The 21,600-nt window shown below is 39.2% G+C and overlaps 1 protein-coding gene across 4 annotated transcripts; it reads right to left on the bottom strand.

Annotated features, from left to right (window-relative positions):
* Positions 1-1,424: 1,424 nt before the first annotated feature.
* On the bottom strand, positions 1,425-19,878 carry LOC102417596 (amine sulfotransferase-like). 4 transcript variants are annotated; one of them, XM_023754166.1, is made up of 9 exons: positions 19,802-19,864; positions 16,512-16,639; positions 14,619-14,812; positions 12,817-12,968; positions 10,798-11,006; positions 8,889-9,015; positions 7,994-8,088; positions 5,192-5,378; positions 1,425-1,954 (listed from the first exon to the last, which is right to left on the bottom strand). In XM_023754166.1, the coding sequence occupies exons 4-9, from the start codon at positions 12,956-12,958 to the stop codon at positions 1,833-1,835; spliced, it is 882 nt and encodes a 293-aa protein (XP_023609934.1). In that variant the 5' UTR covers positions 12,959-12,968; positions 14,619-14,812; positions 16,512-16,639; positions 19,802-19,864; the 3' UTR covers positions 1,425-1,832. The 4 variants fall into 4 exon arrangements, with proteins under 4 accessions (XP_023609934.1, XP_023609935.1, XP_014311717.1 ...); XM_023754167.1 differs by having other exon boundaries at positions 14,619-14,788; XM_014456231.2 differs by lacking the exon at positions 14,619-14,812.
* Positions 19,879-21,600: the final 1,722 nt, after the last annotated feature.

Here is a 21,600-nt window from a genome sequence, read left to right as displayed (position 1 = left end):
AAAAACCGGCTTTAATAGGGGAGTGGAGCGAGGGGATTGTGGGCCCTGCCGATTGGCCAGGCGCAAGCGTGGGTCTTGTTACACAGGATGTGGTCATATCTACGGCGCGCACTTCCCTTGATTGTCATTGGTTAGTTTAAATCCAGGCGTGGCCAGCAGGGGCCTGGGCGTCCGGGAAGAAGGCCACATGTGGCCCCAACATGGAGGATACAGGCAAGATGGAGGGGAAGGCATAGCCCTCGCCCTTTCAAACCTTTACCTTAACTGAGCCTATCTGTCTTTTTGCATCTATAATAGCTTATCCTTGAAATGTCTGGGTAACTTGTAACTTCTTTTTTCCAGACCCCCTTGAGGCACAACCTAATGTGCCTGGGTTCCAGGACAGATGCCACAAATTCGTTCATTATCATCCTGTTCATTTGCTGGAGGCTAATTCCAGCATGTCACAGATGCAAGATGTTTCATCAAAAGGTTGATAGAACTTGAGGCTTCAGCAGGACTGAAAATTCATTGTTCCTGCACGCACCAAACTATGTGTCTATCATTTTACTTTTTATCCAATCCCAGAGGTTTCCCTGCTTTGCTTTCTCCCGCCTCTCTATCTATCACCAATGGATTTCATGTAACCTACCTGTTCCTCCTTTGGTTGCAATGTACAAAAATAGATAAAGCCTGCCATTTTCTGGAGCATTATCTCACTTCATTGACATTCTGCTTCCCAGCAATTGTCGACAGTTTGGCTCAAATAAACTCACAAAAAATTGTTTACAGGTTTGAATGTTTTTTTTTTATGTTAACACTTCTTAGTAGAGTACAATTCATCTTAAAATTTATCACCAACTATAGTCAATATGCCATTTAATTCAATTTCACATCATCTCGATGTATATTTTAAATTCAACCTGCGAGTTCCATTTTTTAAATGTATTCTTTTGTATTTGGTATTACCTTACTATCCAAACTGGAATATAAACTTCTCTGTGGAAGTAACTGTATTTCTTCAAAATTTTCTTAACTACAGGGAGCCTAGCAGTGAGCCCGTTTCAGTAAACCCAGTGTTTGTTGGTTAAATTTACTACAAAATGTAAATATATAACAAGACAATTCTCCCTACAAGTATTTAAATGTAAATTATAATATTACTATTATTAATATAGTATTTTATAATGCGCAATCTCTTCTCCCTAACAACTCTCAAATATCATCCCAATATACCAAGGTTGTGGGTTAGATCCTCAACAGGGCACATACAAGAATCAACAAATGAATGCATAAAGAAGTGGAACAACAAATCCATGTTTCTCTCTCTGTCTACCTCTCTCTCTCTCTCTCTCTCTCTCTCTCTCTTTGTCTCTGTCTCTCTCTCAAGATCATTATATGAAAAGAAATTTTAGTGATCTGGTAAAGCATTAAATAGATCCATGTGCTTTCATAAGAGTTCTCTATTTCAACATTCACAATTATTTTAAATCAAAGAATTAATGTTTAATTATAATAATTAAGTTTAATGTTTCATTGATACTCAGTTTAATTGTAGGTAAAGAAAAAATACACACTAAGGAAAACTCAGAACATTTATAATTTCTTATTACATGCTTCCTGTTTTTCAATTTATAATACAGGGTATCAATGCAGACTATCTAGTAAATGATTTTAATTTTTGAAATTTCAAAGTGCTTATCAAACACCTGCCAACTAATCTAAGTACAGTTTACTCATTTTTTATTATTAAAGTTTTATAATTAACATTTGCATAAGAAGCACAAATTAATGTGTATATTAAAATAGTCTCTCTGGTTAGTAGATTTTTTTAGAATTCTTCTACACTGATTTTACTCTTCATTTAAATCCCAGATGAACTTCAAAGGCAAATCTTTCATATTCCTTTGGAATATTTTGTCAAATCTTTCATTTTGCTCCACTGTCAAGTGATGTTTCCAGTCTCCAACGGTACCTAGAAATAAGCACATGATCAGCACCTGGGTGAGGAAGTGGCACTATCAGGGCAAGAGTTTCTTCCCACCCACTTTCATCTCCTCTTCAAGCCACGCTAAATATCTGGTAGTTCTCCATGGGTTTGATACTTCATGTTTCCTTATACAGAAATGAACTAAGAAACAAACCAAAAAACACTTCTATAATTCACTTTCCTTAGCTATTATGCTTTCACCAACCTCTACCATTAAATTATAACCTTTATTGAGATGGTATAACAAAAGTAAAATAGAGGACTAGGTTATAATTTTTTCATATATTTTACTAAATACTAGGCACCAAAGAAATACAAGTACCATATCAATTCACTCATATGTGAAATTTAATGAACAAACTGAATGAACAAGCAAAATAGATAGATTCATAGATAGAGAACAGACAGATAACTCTGGTATGGGGTAACTATTGGGAGTGTGGGGAAAAAATAGAAAGAAGAACTCATGGACATGGACAACAATGTGGTGATTGTGCGAGTGAAAGAGGTGGGTAGAGGTGGAAGATGGGATAGGGAGGATAAATGGGGATGGGGAAAGAATACAATAAAGAGAAAATCCTATATAATAAAAGGGTAATATGCAAATTGACCCTAAGAGTGGAATGACCGGGAATGACTGGACACTATGATGCGCACTGACCACCAGGGGGAAGATTCTCAGTGCAGGAGCTGGCCCCCTTATGGTCCGTGGCAGCACAGGGGGATGTCTCACTGCCAGTTTAGGCCTGATACCCTGGGAGCGGCCCTAAGCCAGCAGGTGGAGATCCCCAGAGGACTCCCGGACTGGGAGAGGGCACAGGCTGGGCTGAGAGATTACCCTGTCCGAGAGCACAATTTTTGTGCACTGGGCCTCTAGTATATATATAAAAATAACAATAAAAATAAATGCCAGGCACCATTCTTGGTAAAACTATATCTATCATGTAATGTAATTTTTAACACAACTCCACAATATCAGCATTTCTTCGTTTTAAAATTGAAAAACCTGAAGGGCTTAAGAAGTACAAACTGGTAATTACAAAATAGTCATGGCATTTAAAATACAGAAAGAGAATATGGTCAATAATATTAATAACTATGAATGGTGCCAGGTGGGTACAATAATTTTTGGAGGGATCACCTCATAAAGTATATAAATGTCTAACCACTATGCTGCATACCTGAAACTAATATAAAATAATCTTGAATCACAACTATAATTTTAAAAGTAAAAATACATAAATAAAAAGCTAAAGATAAAATAAATAAAATTGAAAAGAAAGCCCGGCCAGCAGTGCTTAGTGGTTGAGCGTAGACCTATGAACCAGGAGGTCACAGTTTTATTCCTGGTCAGGGCACATGCCCGGTTGCGGGCTCAATCCCCAGTGTGGGGCATGCAGGAGGAACCAACCAATGATCCTCTCTCATCAGTGTGTTTCTATCTCTCCCTCCATCTCCCTTCCTCTCTGAAATCAATGAAAACATACTTTAAAATTAAAAAAAAAATGCAACCCAAAGATTTTCAGGTACTGAAATCAAGGTCAGAGAGGGTGTTCAGAGCTGTCATTGCTTCAGTTTTACTTGATGGAACTTAGAAACTGTCATTAAGCCAATTTTTAAGTAAAGATTATTTGGCATCTTCAACTATCAAATTTTCTTTCTTTTTTTTTTTCATTCTTTTTTTTTTTTTTAATATATTTTATTGATTTTTTACAGAGAGAAAGGGAGAGAGATAGAGAGTCAGAAACATCAATGAGAGAGAAACATCGATCAGCTGCCTCCTGCACATCCCCTACTGGGGATGTGCCCGCAACCCAGGTACATGCCCTTGACCGGAATCGAACCCGGGACCCTTCAGTCCACAGGCTGACGCTCTATCCACTGAGCCAAACCGGTTTCGGCACAAATTTTCTTTCTTAAACACTCGAGGCCCAGGACATGAAAATTTGTGCAATTGGCAGGGGTGGGGGGTTCCTCAGCATGGCCTGTGTCCTCTTGCAATCCAGTACTCCTCGGGGGATGTTCACCTGCCAGTATAGGCCCGCTCCCTGGGGGATCGAGCCTAAGCTGGCAGTCAGACATCCCTCTGGCAGTCCGGGAGCTCTTGAGTGATGTCCAACTGATGGCAGTGGGCCTACGCCATCAGTCGGACATCCTTAGTGCTGCCGAGGAGGTGGGAGAGGCTTGGCTTGTGGCTGAGCAGAGCTCCCCCTGTGGGAGCACACTGACCACCAGGGGGCAGCTCCTGCATTGAGCATTTGTCCCCTGGTGGTTATTGCGTGTCATAGGGACCTGTCGTTCTGCTGTTAGAGTCAATTTGCATATTACCCTTTTATTTTATAGGATTACCATTGGCATTTGGAACAGTTGGCAAGATATTTATGGGCATGAGAATTACTTTTTATTTGGTCTAGTTAAGCAATGAGACTTAAAAGCTGATAATAAATGGGACAAAAAAGAAACACTTTTTAAAAAAAATAGCAATATCAAGAGCAATTTCAAGAAGATCTTCATTACCTAAGAATAAATATTCCTCATCAAAATGCTAAGTTATGGATAAATTAGTAAATAAAATATGAATAAAAGAAGCACAAATTATGTTCTAGAAAAATGTACATTAAAAGATCAAAAAAATTTTTAATTGAAATTAAGAAGTATCAGGGGAAAAATATATTCATTCTTAATTCCTGTCATGTCATAGAAGCACAATAAAAATTAATTGCATGTTGTTATTGAATACTTGAATTCATAGCATATTGGTTTCATGAAGTATTAATCTACTTTTTACATTGAAGAAATATGATACATGAGGAAATAACTGTAACTCAAACTCCCTCCCCCACAACAAAATGCATGTTGGTTTACTTCTGGAATGTTCTAGGAGAAATAAAGCAGAACAATAATTGGAGCTGTCCTGGTCACACATATACATTATCTTCAGGTAAGATTTACTAACCAATTTTAAAAAGTAGGGACACGTAGATTAAAAGGAAGGAATGCAATATTGATTAATTAGGTTCAAGTGTTAGACTATGTACTAAAAAATTGTGTAGTTTCCTGGGATACTTTTCAGGGCCATTGGCAGTTAAGATCTTTGATTCTCTCCAGGTTCCAAATGATAGTACTTAGAAAGACACGGTAAAAATACCTCTTAATTAGTGTAGGGACAAAGCAATCACAGAACTCTCAACACTTTTGCTTCTAAAAACCCCTGAGCATCACCTTTGCGAAGAAAATGTCCCTCATCTGTTCTTTTACCAAATTCATATTTTAGAATCTCATCATAATTTGCTCTTGGATCAGACTTCATGTTCTGAAATGTAGCCTGTTTCACAATAGCTTCCACATCCTCTTCACTCAGTTCTTTCTCAAGAAAACGGCTGATTTTAAGCACAGAACTTCTGAGATCCTGAAAGAATTGTGGGTATGAGAAATTATTCAGCTTACAAAGAATGCACGAGTTACATCCCAACATCTTCATCACATTTTTGAAAACTGAAGGTGATTGGACTTATTGTAAGTCTAAAGTTTGATAAAGATATATTACTTTCCTATTCCTTCTATGAAAATGAGTGCTCTGGTTGTGAGCTTTGTTGGAACTTTCCACTGTTTGATTTTATAAGGACAACTCACCTTCATTCACTCATTCATTCATTCAACTAGCACTTTTAGGAAAGTTATTTCAAAACCTGTGATAAGTGCTGGAGAGGTTTAAGAGAACAATAATATGCTAAGAGTTTACAATTTCATGAGGGAAAGAGTAAAGCAAGTAATTAAATATAATGGCTTCAAAAAAGAAAAGTCCAAGTTTGGTGGCTTCATTGGTTATTTCTACCACACACAAATAAAAGAAGAATTAACACCAATCCTCAAACTCTTCAAAAAAATGAAAGAGGAGGAAATACTTCCAAATTCATTCTGTAAGGCCAGCATTACCCTGATACCAAAGCCAAATGAGAACACTACAGGAAAAGAAAACTAAAAACCAATATCATTTATGAAAGATAAGATACAAAAATCCTCAAGAAATCACTAGCAAAACAAATTCAGTAATGGGTTAAAAGAACTGTACACTATGAACAAGTGGGATTTACTCCTGGAATGCAAAGATGAACAGCCCTACTTGGTTTGGTTCAGTGGATAGAGCCTAAGCCTTCAGACTGAAGGGTCCAGGGTTTGATTTCAGTCAAGGACATGTACCACAATTACAAGCTCCTCCCCAACCTGGGCCCTGGTCAGGGCACATGCACTAGGCAAATAATCAATGTGTTTCTCTCACATCAATATTTCTCTCTGTCTTTCCCTTTCTCTGTCTTTTACTCTCCCTAAAAATCAATGGGAAAATATCTTCTGGTGAGGGTTAACAACTACGACAACAACAAAAGATCAGGAACAAGGCAAGGATGCCAATTCTCACCATTTATATTCAGCCTAAAGGGGAAGTCCTAGCCAGAGTAAATAGACAAGAAAAAGGCATCCAAATTTAAAGAAAGACGAAAATTATGTGTTCGCATACAACATGATTATATACATAGAAAACACTAAAGATCTACAAAAAAAAAACAACCAAAAAATACCACTATTAGAAATATAAAACAAACTCAGCAAACTTGTAGATACAAAACCAACATCCCCAAACCATTTGCATTTATCTACACTAACAATGAACTGTGGTTTACCAAAATGGTCTCTAACTAGTTTGCCTATATTTACTATTATCACTTTTAAACCCATTAGAGGGAATTACATTCTGAAGATACTAATTCTATCATATGCTACTCTTCTAATAACTGTCAAAGCGCTCATTATTGCTTTTAAGATGAAGAAATTACTATCACTAACAAAGACTACAGACCTTGCATGGTCTGGCTCCTACTGTATCCACCTCTCTATCTTAATCTTTCATTCCCTCCACCTTGCTCTTTAACTTCTTCCTTCCAAGATATCATGCACCTGACAGCTTCAAATAATTTGCACATTCTCTCTTCTTGACTTAGACTTCTCTTTTACTTCTATACCAACTCATATCCATTAGCTTGAAGTTGTCATGTTACTTTTCCAGAAATAATTGCCTATTACGTATACCAGATCAGTATGTTTTATGTACTATCATACCTGCACTTTTCCTTGATAACAGTTTTCACAGATTTGAAGTATATATACCTACTTAGTGAATACTTGTCTTCCCTGTTGGATTATAAGTTCTCTAAATAAAGGTTTCAATTGTCTTTGTCTGATGATTTAGGGTCTGTCACATAATAGGCATTGTATAATTTTGAATTAATGAGCAAGTAAGATATGTAGCAGTGAGTCAATATATCAACCAGAGATCACAAAATAGTGAACTTCAAATGTGTTTGGTTGGGTTTACACAATGCATTAAGACAGTTTTCATTGAATGCCAACATGTAAATATTATGTGATTTCCATGAAAGCTACATTTCAAGATTCTCTTTAATAAAAACAACAACAAAACACAAAGAACTTGCATCACTGGGCACACAATTACCTCTGACAAATAGGCCAAATCTTAGTGGCTTCTCACCCCAGGGTTGTTTTTGTTTGTTGTTTGTTTAATATTTTTGTTTATTTTTAGAGAGAGAGGAATAGAGAGGAGAGAAACATCGTGCCTCCTACCAGGGATCAAGCCTGCAACCCAGGCCCTGCCTGGGGATCGAACCAGCAACCCTTCATTGCATAGGATGACAATCAACTAGTCACACTGGCCAGGGTTGGACCCACTGTTTCAAAATGCCTTTTCTCTTTTTTCAATCACTAGTCATGTGATTTTGCCCTTATTGACACCGATGGCTGCATGAAAAGGAACCACAAAAGATGACTATGTACAGTGAGAAGAGAGCCCTAAGGAAACCAATAATTGAGGGATGGGCAGGAAATGAGAAACCCCTGAAAAAGCATGAGAAGTAGTTAGGTTCCAAGAAAACTGGGAAAATGTGGTTCATTTAAACCAAAAAAAAAAGGCTTTCAAAGAAATAATTTTTAAAAATAACCTTTGCCTCTTACCTTTTTCATTTCCTCATACATCATAAACAGAATACTGAAGTCATGTCTGTGCTCATACCAGCCTCTGATGTGATCAAACCAACGGCTTCCTACCACTGGGGGGAAATTAGTAAGTGACAAGGTAAAGATGCTGCACTTATCAAACAGCAAACTAGAGACTTTCTTTTCTGTTCTGGAATCCCCTGGAAGGAAAGTAAAGCCCCCACCACTAGACATCCAAGTTACCTGGTAAAAATGGTGCTTTGGGAAACAATTTCATGATTTTAATGGAAACCTGCCTCTCCTATGTATGTAGGAAACGCAGCAGAGGAGAAAATAAGAAACCCAAACAACTCATTGTGAAGACTGAAGGGAAGCTCCTTACTTTCTTACTTCTTCCACCTGAAAATCTGTCTTTATTTCTCCTTTTATTATCTATTTTAAGATGTCTGGATAGCAACTTCAGATATCTATAAGACAGGACCCGAATCTAATCTTCTAAATAAGTGAGAGCCCCAGTTCCACATTCCACAAGCCTCTCGCATCAATCTATCCTCCTCAGTGTTGAGATGAATATTGCACCGCTGCCATGTAAAGCCTACCATAAGTCCATGACAGAACACACACACTACATCCACTTTGGATGGGTACACCATTGCGGATCTTTTATGATCTGGCCAAACTGTTTCTTAAACAATATGCCTTTGCAACCATAGCAATCCCCAAAGTGGTCCTGGTGAGAATAGAAAGGCCATTGGGTGGCAAATTAAATTAACAGAGCAGTAACCACTTATGTGCATCCAGCTTCTATCGTTACTCTTCTTTATTTCCTTAAAATATGTTCCCCACGTGTGAGAATTTGGCTAAATGACAACATGGCCTCATAAACAAGTTGAATGCATAAATTCATAGTTACCATTTCCATCTAGAAACCTTTTCATGAAATGTTCCATATCATTCCCAGGTTCAAGACGGACCACCACATTTGAAAAATGAAAGAATGAAGTCATAACATCCTTGGGGTTTCTGTAGACGTAAATAATCTGCAGGGGGTATAGAAAAACAATTTTAACAATTCTTGGTTGTCCTTAGAGGTTGTTGTTGTTTATTCACACCAACATATGTCATGATATGAATTCATAATAATTTGTTTCATCCACCCTACTATTATAGAAATTTAGGTTATAGCCATTTTTGTTTTCTATTAAAAAGACTGTTGAAGTAATCAACTTTATTCCCATAACATTTCACATACACAAGCATATAGAAATAATTTTTAAAGTAAAATTATTTATTTGTAAGATTGGTTAATATTACAAATTACCCTGCATAGAAACTGTTTCTGCCCTAACCAGTTCTGCTCAGTGGAGATAGTGTCAGCTTGCAGACTGAAGGGTCCTAGGTTTGATTCTGGTCAAGGGCATGTACCTTGGTTGCAGGCACATCCGCAGTAGGGGGTGTGCAGGAGGCAGCTGATCAATGTTTCTCTCTCATCGATGTTTCTAACTCTCTATCCCTCTCCCTTTCTCTCTGTAAAAAATCAATGAAAATATATTTAAAAAAAGAAAAAGAAAGAAACTATTTCAATGTACCCTCTGTGAGCGTTAATTGACATTTGATAAAAAGCCCTGATAGCATTCGAGAGCATTTCAAAAAGGAAACACACTTAACAGATGATGTTGAACAAATAATTATCCATACAGTATAAAACTGGAATTCTAATTCATACCTCACACCAGACCCCCAGAAAAAAAAAATCATTTACAAATGGATTAAGGATTTAAATATGAAAGCAACATTTGACATCTTAAAAATAAAGAACATATTTCTGGTTTCAGAGAAGAAAAAGATTTCCGAAACAGAAAAATATTATTTTAGTTAAAATAAATATTGATCAATTAAATTAAATTAATTTTAAAGAATGCTGTTCATCAAAATATATAGCATGAAGTTACAAAAAGAAACAAAGTATGAGAAAAGCAACACATATAACCCATAATTTATTAGTATCCAGAATATATAAAAAAGAATTCATTAAGAAAGAGACCATGAAATTTAGAAATTGGACAAAAATCATAATAAATTTCACATAATAAGAAATAATTATGGGCAATAAACATATTAAAAAGTGCTTAATCTCATTATTGTTTAGTAAAATGCAAACTCAGATTAGTTTGAGATATGATTTTATAATTTATATTAAAAACTAAAAAGTTTGGCCTTAGCTGCTTGGCTCAGTGGATAGAGCATGAGACTGCGGAGCGAAGTGTCCCAGATTCGATTCTGGTCAAGGGCAGGTACCTAGGTTGCAGGCTCCTCCTGGCCTGGACCCTGGTCGGGGCTCATGCTTGAGGAAACCAATTGATGTGTTTCTCTCACATCAATATTTCTCTCTGTCTTCCCTCTCTCTCCCACTCTCCCTAAAAATCGATGGAAAATATCCTCGGTGAGGATTAAAAAAAAGAAAAACAATGTGTATTGCGATGTAATATATACATTTGCTGCAACTTACCTATCCCTCAATACACTAAACATTATACAGCCATACAATAAATTCTACTAAACCATTAAAAAGAATAGAATTTTATGTGCTGTCATCAAAGAAATGTTGCTATATACTATATAATCACACTACAAGCAATGTGTGGGATGACCCAATTTATGTATATACTTATAATTCCATATCTATATTTGATGTGTAAAACAGTATCAAAGATTACAATAATCACATTTGAAAGACTGTGGATGAGTGGGGCTGGAAAAAAATATTTGAAGGAAGTATTTTTGTTTGTGCCAAAGGTCCATACACTATTTATATGACTTACTTTAGCTTTTTTGTTCTTGAGACCTTTCGGTACTAAATAATATGGGAGGTGGGAACAGAAGAGGCGAGGAGACGGTCTGTTGAGAAAGTCTGTTTTGCGTATTTTGTATTCAAAGAAGGGGACTCTATCAAGCGTTGCCAAGTCTTCAGTTCTGTTACGATGTCCCTCAAAATAAATCAAGCTTAATATCTGCTGAGTCCAGGTGGTACCTGTAAAAAGAAATAATTTCATTTCCAACCCTGAATTAATGTTTTATTAACAATGTCAATAATTATGCCATCTATCTCAAAACTATTTGGAGATTTTTCTTTCTTTTTTACCACTCCAAATATGCCAAGGAAATGTGCCCAACTTTTTTTTCTATGTCTTTTACATTAAAATTAGCAAAGATAAAATTAGGTGTTCTAAGTTCCATTTTTACTCAAAAAGAGTTGTGATAGTGATTTAGATGAACCCTTCAGCTCTTTTGTTCCCTGTGATTCATGTAAGTTCTGTTCATGTGATTGTCTGTGTTTATCTCTGTTTCTCCTTCCTTAGTCTTTCTTAAAGCTTTACCTTTTGGAAATAGAGACAGTTTAAAAGCTCAAGACCCCCTTAAACCTTTCTTTTTAACATTGTGCAGTGCTCCCAATACAGTGCTAAATGAAAGCACTGATGGGCATTCTTGTCTCATACTTGATTTTAAATGTTTCACTATTGCATTTGATGTCTGTGGTAGTTTTTGGTAGATTCTATTCGTCAGGATAAAGAAGTTCACTTTCTCCCTAGTTTGCTAATAGTCTCCCTTAGGAATGTATGCTGAATTTTATTAAATGCTTGTTCTGCACCTGTTGAGATGATAATTCAGGCTTTCTTCTATGCTCTAGTAATGTGGGTGAACTGCATTCATATATGTTTAAAACAATCTTGAAATAAAGCCTCCTGGTCACAGTGGTATTATTTTTTTTTTGACATTGCTAGATTTGTTTTTGCTTATATTCATTTGGTATAGGATTTTTGCACCTATGTTCATGAGTATATAATCAATGTACTAAAAGAATGTGAGGTGTCAATAATCTTCCAATCATTGAAACTCACTTGAGTAGACTTAATAGATACAGTAGGTTTGATAAAATGTATGGTGAATTCTGGAAAGTCACTAATATCCCCTTAAGATGAGTAAGAATTCAACTGATTGGACTAAAGACAAATACTTAGATTGGATTAAGGGTAAAGGAAAAATTCTTATGGGCTGCTTAACCTAAACCTAAGCAAACTGAGGCACCACCAACATCTAAGGGAGGAAAATAAAAAACACCTGATATCAAATGTGCTGACACATTTTGCAGAGTAGAAACATCCAGGGAAAAGGCATTGTATTACTAATTTGGGGAAAGTAAACAGGGTCCTGAATTTGAAAGTCAATGGTAAAAGGGAGGGACTGGAGCACTTTCATGAAAATCAGGAATGACTTTTTTTGTGTTGACTTTGACTCCAATGTATCTCTGAGCTATTTTAACCGCTTTGTACAACATTGATTCAAGAACACCAATCACCCTGTATTCTAAAAAGCACATATAAAAGATAAGCTTTTAAGGGGAATGTAAGATTTGAAGACAATTTCCATTAGTTCAAAATTATTTCATTATTATAGGGAAATAAAAGCAATTAGGGTAATTGAAAAGCATATTAGGAATTAGTTCTGACTGAGAGATGCTGCTAACCAAAATCCTGCTGGGTTTTTTTTTTTACATGTTTTCCTCCATTCTCAGAGAAAGCCAACAGGTCAGCAGTGACCTAGTATCTGCTTTGGCTCAATATTTGGTTTCTTCTGAGGTGCCTTAAAAAACAACAATATATGCATTTTAAATGACCTTTTATAGTAAAACTTTGAGATTTATTTAACTTTATTAAATATCCTAATGGTGCTCTAAATGTAGGCTGGGCTACTGTTAATGTCTGGAAAAGGGCTCATTTGTACACATGTATTACCAAACCAGAGTGAAAACTGATAGCAGGTAGTCCACTCCTCAAACTTACCAGATTTTGGAAATGTAATTATGAAGACATCATCATCTCTAATTTCAAAATCATCTAGATATTCTAGAAAGTCAGCATCAACGAAGGAAGATTCAAAATTATAGCCTTTAAAGTTCAGCAAATATGTATCTTTGTTGTCCATACTTATTCACCTACAAGTAAAAGCAAATAAAATACTTTTCAATTTCTTAGTATTTTATATTATGTACTAACACTTATTGAGTGTTCTATATATGCCAAGCACCTTTTAAATGTCATGTGTCTCAACCCATGCCATACTAAACAGCATCCTATATAATAAAATTCAAACATGCAAATAAACTGAACTGCATAACAACCAGTTGCTATGATGCATACTGACCACCAGGGGACCGACGCTCAAAGAGGAGCTGCCCCCTGGGGGTTAGCGTGCTCTCATAGGGGGAAGCACCACTGAGCAAGAAGCCAGGCTCAAAGCTGGCAACCGCAGCAGCAGTAGGGGGAGCCTTTCCCGCCTCCATTGCAGGTGGGCGGTAAGGAGCAAGAAGTCCCAGACTGCGAGAGCCCTGGACTGAGAGAGGGATGTCTGACTGCTGGCTTAGGCCCAATCCCCCTGACAGGCAGATATCCTTCCAGGGATACGGGGCTGCGAGAGGGCACAGGCCAGGCTAAGTGCCCTCCCTCACCCCACTCCAGTGCACAAATTCGTGCACCGGGCTGCTAGTGCATATATAAAAATTTACTCTTAACAGCAACTAAACATTCTTAGAGGTTTTATCACTATTTTAAAGAGGAGGAAACTAAGATACTAAAAGGTTAAACAGGTTTTCCTAAAACCCCACCAGGGAGGTATTATCATGATTCCAAACATAGAACCAAGGAAAATAAGGTAAAGGAGGTGCAAGGTTGCCCAGCTGGCAGACCTGGCAGGATTTGATGCCAGACTATTTGGCCACAGAGTCCATGCCTTCAATCACTTTACTAATACAGTTTCTTAGTGTGCCGAGCCAGCTCAGCCAAGGGTTCAAAAGCCTGAGTGTGGGCAGTGAAAGGATGAAGAAATGACAGACAAAGAGAATAAGCTGCGTCTAGGTGGATCTTCCTGTGTCTGGCTGAGGCCACAAAGAGAATCCAGAGGCAAGCTGAGCCTTTATTTTATAGCCAGAGATAAACAAAGTAATGGTCACTATAGTGACAATGTTCTTGTGAGTTTCACTTGTTTTGGCAGCACTTGATGCACCTCCCCCAGCCCATTAGCTACCCAGAGAAGATCTAGGGAGGTCATAAGGTCAAGCCTAATTATGCTAAGAGGACTGTGCCCTCTAAGCTAGGACTTGTTTGTGACTGTGCCAACAGGTCAGTCCAAGGCTTAACCCTATAGCCGTACCCAACATCTCACCCTTTTTTAATTTTTAAGCTACTATAATGAAAGTAAAACTTAAGCATCAAGAACAAAACTCTGGCTATTAAAACAATGACAAAACAATGCCAATACAAAACCCAAACTACAAACATGTTAACATTTTAAAACTTAACATAAAGCTCTGTTTATTAACAAAACAATGCCAATGTGTTAACATTTTTAAAACTATAGTAAAAATAACAAAACAATGCCAATGCAAAACAGCAATAAGTGAGTTTCTGATAAATGAAAGTTTCTTTTGTTGATTTACTCAGAGTCCTCAGAGTTGGCTGCACAAGACTTGCAGAAGACTGGCAGCTAACCAATACTAGCATAGCCAGAAACATGATTAAGGAAGTAGCTTCCACATCTTGTTTTTCTACTATCTGTTGGGCCTCAGTTGTTAACTTCTTCAGCTGACCCCATGTTGGCATCTCAGTCCCTTGCATAGCCTTCCTTTTCTTCTTTTTTCCACTTTGCTGTCATCGAGGCAACTTTCAGTCTTTGGAACACTGGGACAAGGAGCTTCTCTGGGTCCGTTGTGGTGACACATGTAAGTCTCCGGTTCCCAAATTGACTGCACTGCTCCTTCTGGAAAGATACAAAACACAACCTCTTCCCCACATCATAACTAGATCTGGTAAAACTCTTGGCTGGTTTGTGCAAAACTCTTGCCTGGCTAATTCAGCAGAGGCTATTGTACAGGAGGCCCAATGCCTTTCGGCTGCTGTACAAATCTCTGCATTGTAATTCAAAAAATTTAACAGATAACATTCTTCAATTTAACAGATAACATTCTTCTCCCCTTTTTTTATTTTTATAAAAAAGGTTTATATTGATGTAATTCTGACCATTCATAAAGAATGTTTATAGTTGATGGAATTCTGACCATTCATAAATGGGTATATATTTTAGAGCTTGCTACTGCATTCGTCCTTATCCCTGGTAATGCTGTCAGGTGTTCCAAAATGTTAAACCAGAAGATATCAGATGAAGCCTCAATAAGACAGCTTATTTTAACTCGGTGAAATGGGGTGAGAACTCATTAGAAGAACAGGCTACTAAACATGGTATGATGAAACCTGAAGAAATGGCTCTGGCTTCCTAGATACATATAAACATACATGCTCCTCTGTATTTACGACTTCCTACTTTAACTTAAAGTGTTGCAAATTATGCAGCTTTACATGTTTACAGTGAATTGGTTCTACTTTTGAGCCTTAGCACTTCAAAATAAAACGTTAACTTTGAGTCAAACTGTTAGTTTTTCTTTTTGTGTCAAGAGCTAACTTTGATGTGTTAAAACTTAAGTAAAATCCATTTACTCAATCCAAAACAGGCATTAAGAAGAAAAACCCCAAATGCTTTCTTATATCCATTTTCAGAATAGGATTGGCGCTTTCCGCTATTACCTGAGTCCTGATCTATCACTCCAGAGAGAACTTGCCAATCCTGCGCTTCCCGGGTGGCATGATAAAGGTTTACTGAGCCAGCTGGAAAGGCTGCAGTGGGGTTAAGGATAACGACCCTACTGTTTGGCGGGACCGGTGCTGGCCCCGCTTGTAATTTCCCTGCCTAGGGAACATCGGATTATCATCAACATCAGCCATTTACCCAATTGCTTTCCTCTCCTGCATCCTGAACATAGTCCAGGCTGCTTGTTTCCACTCCCTGTAGCCCTTTGACTTTCATTTCTAGCTGCTTGTTTAGGGGGTAAAAGGAGAGGCTTATGAGCAACAGTAAGCTCTCCAAATGTTTGCACCAGACTCCCATCATCCCAAACCTGCCGGCACTGTTCCCTTGCTTCCTCCAATCCTCGTTCATATTTGGGAGGAAGCGCATCTTCCGGAGGGTTCTCTCCCACAGGAGCTGTAGCCCCAGGGACTGGAGGAGGCAGTGGAGATGCCGATGGTACCGGTGGAGTCGGAAGCCTCTGGTAGCCTTCCCCCATCTGTCTTGATTCCCCTGCCACATTCATCCACTCCCTTTCTGGAGTGGGCTCTAGGCAGTCCTGAATCAGGGACCACAGGCTGAAAACAGAGGCAAGCATTTCCTCTGGACCTTCAGCTATATAATGATCTTTAAGTTGTTTTCCTACCTTCTCCCATGCCTCTGTATTTACCTTTCCGTCCTCAGAAAACCATGGGCAGATTTTACTCACAAAACCGAACAACTCAAAAAGCTGTTCATACCTCACAGAACAGCCCCATGCTTAGAGCATAACATTATGCATGGATACGTATAAATTCTTTTCCTGTGATCCTGAATTGCCCATGTTTTACACCTAGTTATATCACTGAACTTCGCTCCTTACCTTCCTTCTTGTTTTCTGCACGTGCTTCACTGGAGCGTCCTTTCACCTGACAACTGTAGTTCCCCCAAACTCAGGCCCCGTGCTGGGTGTAACATGTGCCGAGCCAGCTCAGCCAGGGGTTCACAAGCCTGAGTGAGGGCGGTGAAGGATGAAGAAATGATAGACAAAGAGAATAAGCTGGGTCTAGGTGGATCTTCCTGTGCCTGGCTGAGGCCACGAAGAGAATCCAGAGGCAAGCTGAGCCTTTATTTTATAGCCAGAGGTAAACAAGTTAGTGGTCACCATAGTTACAATGTTCTTGTGAGTTTCACTTGTTTTGGCAGCACTTGTGTACCTCCCACAGCCCATTAGCTACCCAGAGAAGATCTAGGGAGTGTCATAAGGTCAAGCCTAATTATGCTAAGAGGACTGTGCCCTCTAAGCTGGAACTTGTTTGTGGCTATGCCAACAGGTCAGTCTGAGGCTTAACCCTATAGCCATGCCCTACACTTAGTATTTCATATTTTTATTATTATAGAAACTAGAGGCCCCGTGCATGAAAATTCATGCACTGGAGGGGGGGGGTCCCTCACCCGGGCCTGTACCCTCTCACCATCCAGGAGCCCTCAAGGGCAAGAGGTGACCCGGCGGTCAGGGGAAGGAGACACCCCATCACACCTCAGCTGCTGCCATTGCCAGCAGCACAAGCCTCAGCAGGCCTTGGTTACCTGAGCCTTGAGCGGCCCTAGGTGGCTGGGCAGCTGCCATCTGAGGCTTGCCTGTGCCTTGGGCCAGCCCTGAGCAGCTTGGGGGCTGAGAGGACTGGGCGCCAGCATCTTGTGGTTGTGGGCACAGCCATCTTGGAGGACATGGCAGTCAATTAGCATATTTCCTCTTTATTGGCTGTGGGCACCACAATCTTTGTGATGGTGTGAGGGTCAATTAGCATAGCCCCTCTTTATTAGCTAGGATAGGAAATTCTCCAATAAATGTCCTTTTTTTTTTCCTGGAACAGAAATAATCTGTTGACCCTGAAGCTTCTGAGGCTTTGGGATCTCTCTGCCCTTTCAAATAAATTGTGGAATATGCTCTGTGTGAAACACCACCTGCTTTTTTTTTTTTTTAAATATATTTTGTTGATTTTTTTACAGAGAGGAAGGGAGAGAGATAGAAACATCGATCAGCTGCCTCCTGCACATCTCCTACTGGGGATGTGCCTGCAACCCAGGTACATGCCCTTGACTGGAATCGAACCTGGGACCTTTCAGTCCGCAGGCCGACGCTCTATCCACTGAGCCAAACCGGTTTCGGCAACACCACCTGCTTTTACTTTGGAGATGTCACCCTCATATAGTTGCAAGATATTGTATGGTTTTTATTACATTTTCCAATTGAATTTTAATCAGAAATCCTAAATAAATCTAAATAAGAAAGTCCACATATAAATAGGAAGCACACAGTCTAAAGACATATCTGTTCAAATATTGGACCAGCTATGCCCTAACTGGTTTGGCTCAGTGGATATAGCATCAGCCCAGGTTTGATTCCAGTCAAGGGCATATATCTTGGTTGGGGGCACATCCCCAGTAGGGTGTGTGTAGGAGGCAGCTGATCAATGTTTCTCTCTCATCGATGTTTCTAACTCTCTATCCCTCTCCCTTCCTCTCTGTAAAAAAAATCAATAAAATAGATATTAAAAAAATTGAACCAGCTAGGCATTTCTCTATTAGCTTCACCTACTAAATCTATTATATATATTTCAAAGAGGGAGAGGGAGAAAGAGAGATGGAAACATCAATGATGAGATGAGAGAGAATCATTGATTGCCTTCTGCATGCCCCCTTCTGGGATTGAGCCCACTACCCAGGCATGTTCCCTGACCAGGAAACAAACCGTGATCCCTGGTTCATAGATTGACGCTCAAACACTGAGCCACACCAACTGGGCCAGAAATCTATTCTTGAATGTCAAATAGATGAGGAAATCCCAGAAGTTCTAATAACACTAGGTTTAAGACCAACACATATGCTAGTCGTGAACTTTTAAAAATTTTCTGTGCACACCTAGAAAATGAATTTGTTAAAGTTGCATATATGGCTTTGTCTAAATTGCATGTCAAAAAACATTAATTCTTTTACAAACAATCTAAATCATCTGACCAACAGAGGAAAGTCAGAGGTGAGTATTTTGCTGAGTAAGAGTAGAAACATCACTTGCATTAGAATTACCTGGGTTTTGGTAAATGTTCATATTCTAGGCCAGGGGTCCTCAAACTTTTTAAACAGGGGGCCAGTTCACTGTCCCTCAGACCATTGGAGGGCCGGACTATAGTTTAAAAAAAAACTATGAACAAATTCCTATGCACACTGCACATATCTTATTTTGAAGTAAAAAAACAAAATGGGAACAATATTTGTATTTGCATGTGGCCCTTGGGCCGCAGTTTGAGGACCCTTGTTCTAGGCCCTATAACATACTGATAGGATTAGAATTTCTGGAAAGTGTGCCCTGGAAATTTGCATTTTAACAATCCTGTGGATCACACTTAAAAAAAAGGGGGGGAACCAAAATACTGTTTCAATGAATGTTTATCTCAACCTCCAGAGGAAGCTTTGTGGGATGTTATTTGATCTCCAATTAAAAGATCCAGTTCAGGCCCTACTATGTTGCTAGAGCTTTCCTGACTCAAGGTGAAGTCCAGGCAACCTCAACTATTGAGAAGTGAGAATAGAGGAGACTGGCTGGTAAGGCACAAAGGATGCTTTCAGGAGATAGATAGAGTGCTGTTATGACTTTGCTATTATGAAGTTTTCCAGGAAAAACCGTGGATAACTCAACCTTTGGAGTGTGGTGAGGAAGAATTTATACTGTATCACATGGACACAAACACCAAAAAGCACCAATTCCAGGAATTCTGGATTCAGAGAAAAGAGAAAAGAGTGTCATGCAACCCACGAAAACATTCTAAAATCACGCCTTTTAACTGCTTATTATATTTAGTATGTCTTGCACAGTCTTAAGAGAGAACAAACTATTTTGCAACAAAAACAAGGAGCAAAGAGTAGAGTGTAGGATGCATTTTTATATAGGATCTCGGGACTGGCGAGTCATATATTGTTTGTATCTCCTTAGTGAATATAGGAGAAAGTACTTCTATAAAGAAAAATGTCATGTGTTTTCCTTATTCTTGCCCTGATTCCAAAAGAAAAGGAAGAAAAACAGAAAATTGAGGAGAAATAAATAAATACATTGTATGTTGAAGAGAGGGTAAGACTTGAAAGAGGCTCTATGTCTACGTTTTCACTACTCACTGTTACACGTCAACTGATGAAGCAAAATCCACTTCTGATATAACTGCATGGATGACAGAATGATGTGCTGCTGAGAAATAAATACTCCCTAGAAGTGTATTTTGGCCAATGAGTAGTGCTCTAGGGAGTCAACAGATAGCTCACTTTGAATAAATAAATAAGGTCATACGTTATTGATATTAGGACATAGACATCTGATTAGTCCAGACAAAGCAGGAGTCAAAACTGGTGGTGATAATAAAGAGAGCTGCATGTAACCAGTCGTCATATTAACTTAAATTGGAAACTACAACAACAACAAGATGTATTTGAAAGCTGTAGCAACATCTTCCTTGGGCATGAAGGATGGCTCATGAATCTTTTAGACCTATCTCAGAAGGCTGGTGTTCCTTTCCAGGTTTTTACTCCAAACATCCCATGTAAAACTGGCTATGGCTATGGAGGTTCAGAGAACTTTATAAAATCACAGTGTATTTAAATTCATTTTCTAAAACATCCAGGGTTGTCCTTCCTAAGTGATGGCCTTCCACTCCTGTTTAAAAAAAAAAAAATACTAGAGGCCCAATGCACGAAATTTGTGCAAGAGTAGGCCATTTTTCGCCAGCACCAGCTTCCCTCTGGCACCGGGGATCCGGGCATCCCTCTGGCTGCTGGCAGGCACCAGGACCTGGGCTTCGTCCAGAAGGTCATCTGGTCTAATTAGCATATTACACTTTTATTATTATAGATATTTTATTGATTTTTTACAGAGAGGAAGGGAGAGGGATAGAGAGTTGGAAACATCAATGAGAGAGAAACATCAGTCAACTGCCTCCTGCACACCTCCTACTGTGTTTGTGCCTGCAACCAAGGTACATGCCCTTGAACGAAATCTAAGCTGGGACCTTTCAGTTCATAGGCTGATGTTCTATCCCCTGAGCCAAACCCGTTAGGGCTCTACTCCCACGGTTCCTCCCTGGCCCCAATAGTGAACCCGTGGGTCCTTCAGCCTGGCCTGTGCCCTCTTGCAATCTGGGACCCCTCAGGAGATGTCAGAGAGCAGGTTTTGGCCTGATCACTGCAGGCCAGTCTAAGGGACCCCACCAGTGCAGGAATCCATGCACTGAGTCTCTAGTTAGCATAATAAAGGTGTTTTCCCTGCTGGAGATTGATAATAGCTGTCTCCTCAAGAATCTCCCACTGCCCCAAGACAAAAAGGGAGAAGGAAGGGGGAAAAAAGGAAAAAAAGGTAGTTTTACTTTATGAAGCAGTTTTTGGTCTCAAGGTGGCAGAATGAGGTTACTAGGTGATATTCATCAGAGAAACTTGAAGACTTAATTTTAAGATAAGGCTTGTGTTCCCAGGACTTCCCCCTCGCCCGAACCCCAGTAATCTGGGAAGGCCTGGGCATTGCCAATCCCCCTCTAGCGCTCTGGTGGGAGGGGGCAGGGTGGAGAACATTGCAAAGCCCCGCCCAGCATCGCTCCCATTAAAATTTCCCTGCACAGCATTGTTAGTTGGGGTCAGGTGGTCCCAAGGTGTGGCTCACATGATGCAGGGCCTGCCTGTGACATCCCAAACCCAAGCAGGCTGGCTGAAGGGGAACTGAGGCTGGCTATGGGGCGGGCCATCAAGGCTTGGCTGCTTGGCATCATGGGAGCGCTGGGCGAAGGAATGGGTGGGAGGTAGGTGTGTCCTCCCAGTATTTTTTCTGCAAAAATGAACAGTTCAAGGTATGTGGCAGTCTTTGTATGTGTCTGAGCTTCTGTTTACTACATGCGGTAAAATCTTAGTCTCCGATGGCATTACTAGAAAATAAC

Source organism: Myotis lucifugus, unplaced genomic scaffold, assembly GCF_000147115.1.
Source record: "Myotis lucifugus unplaced genomic scaffold, Myoluc2.0 scaffold_57, whole genome shotgun sequence".
NCBI classification, from domain to species: domain Eukaryota; kingdom Metazoa; phylum Chordata; class Mammalia; order Chiroptera; family Vespertilionidae; genus Myotis; species Myotis lucifugus.
This window is presented reverse-complemented; position numbering and strand designations above follow the sequence as displayed.

What these genes read in the sequence shown, in the direction of transcription:
- LOC102417596 (XM_006089180.3), bottom strand. Translation starts at nt 12,958, where the DNA reads ATGGACAACAAAGATACATATTTGCTGAACTTTAAAGGCTATAATTTT. An exon ending in AATTACATTTCCAAAATCTG is followed by an intron (nt 11,007 to 12,816) that starts GTAAGTTTGAGG and finishes TTCTTTTTACAG; the next exon opens with GTACCACCTGGACTCAGCAG. An exon ending in TGTATGAGGAAATGAAAAAG is followed by an intron (nt 5,379 to 7,993) that starts GTAAGAGGCAAA and finishes CAATTCTTTCAG; the next exon opens with GATCTCAGAAGTTCTGTGCT.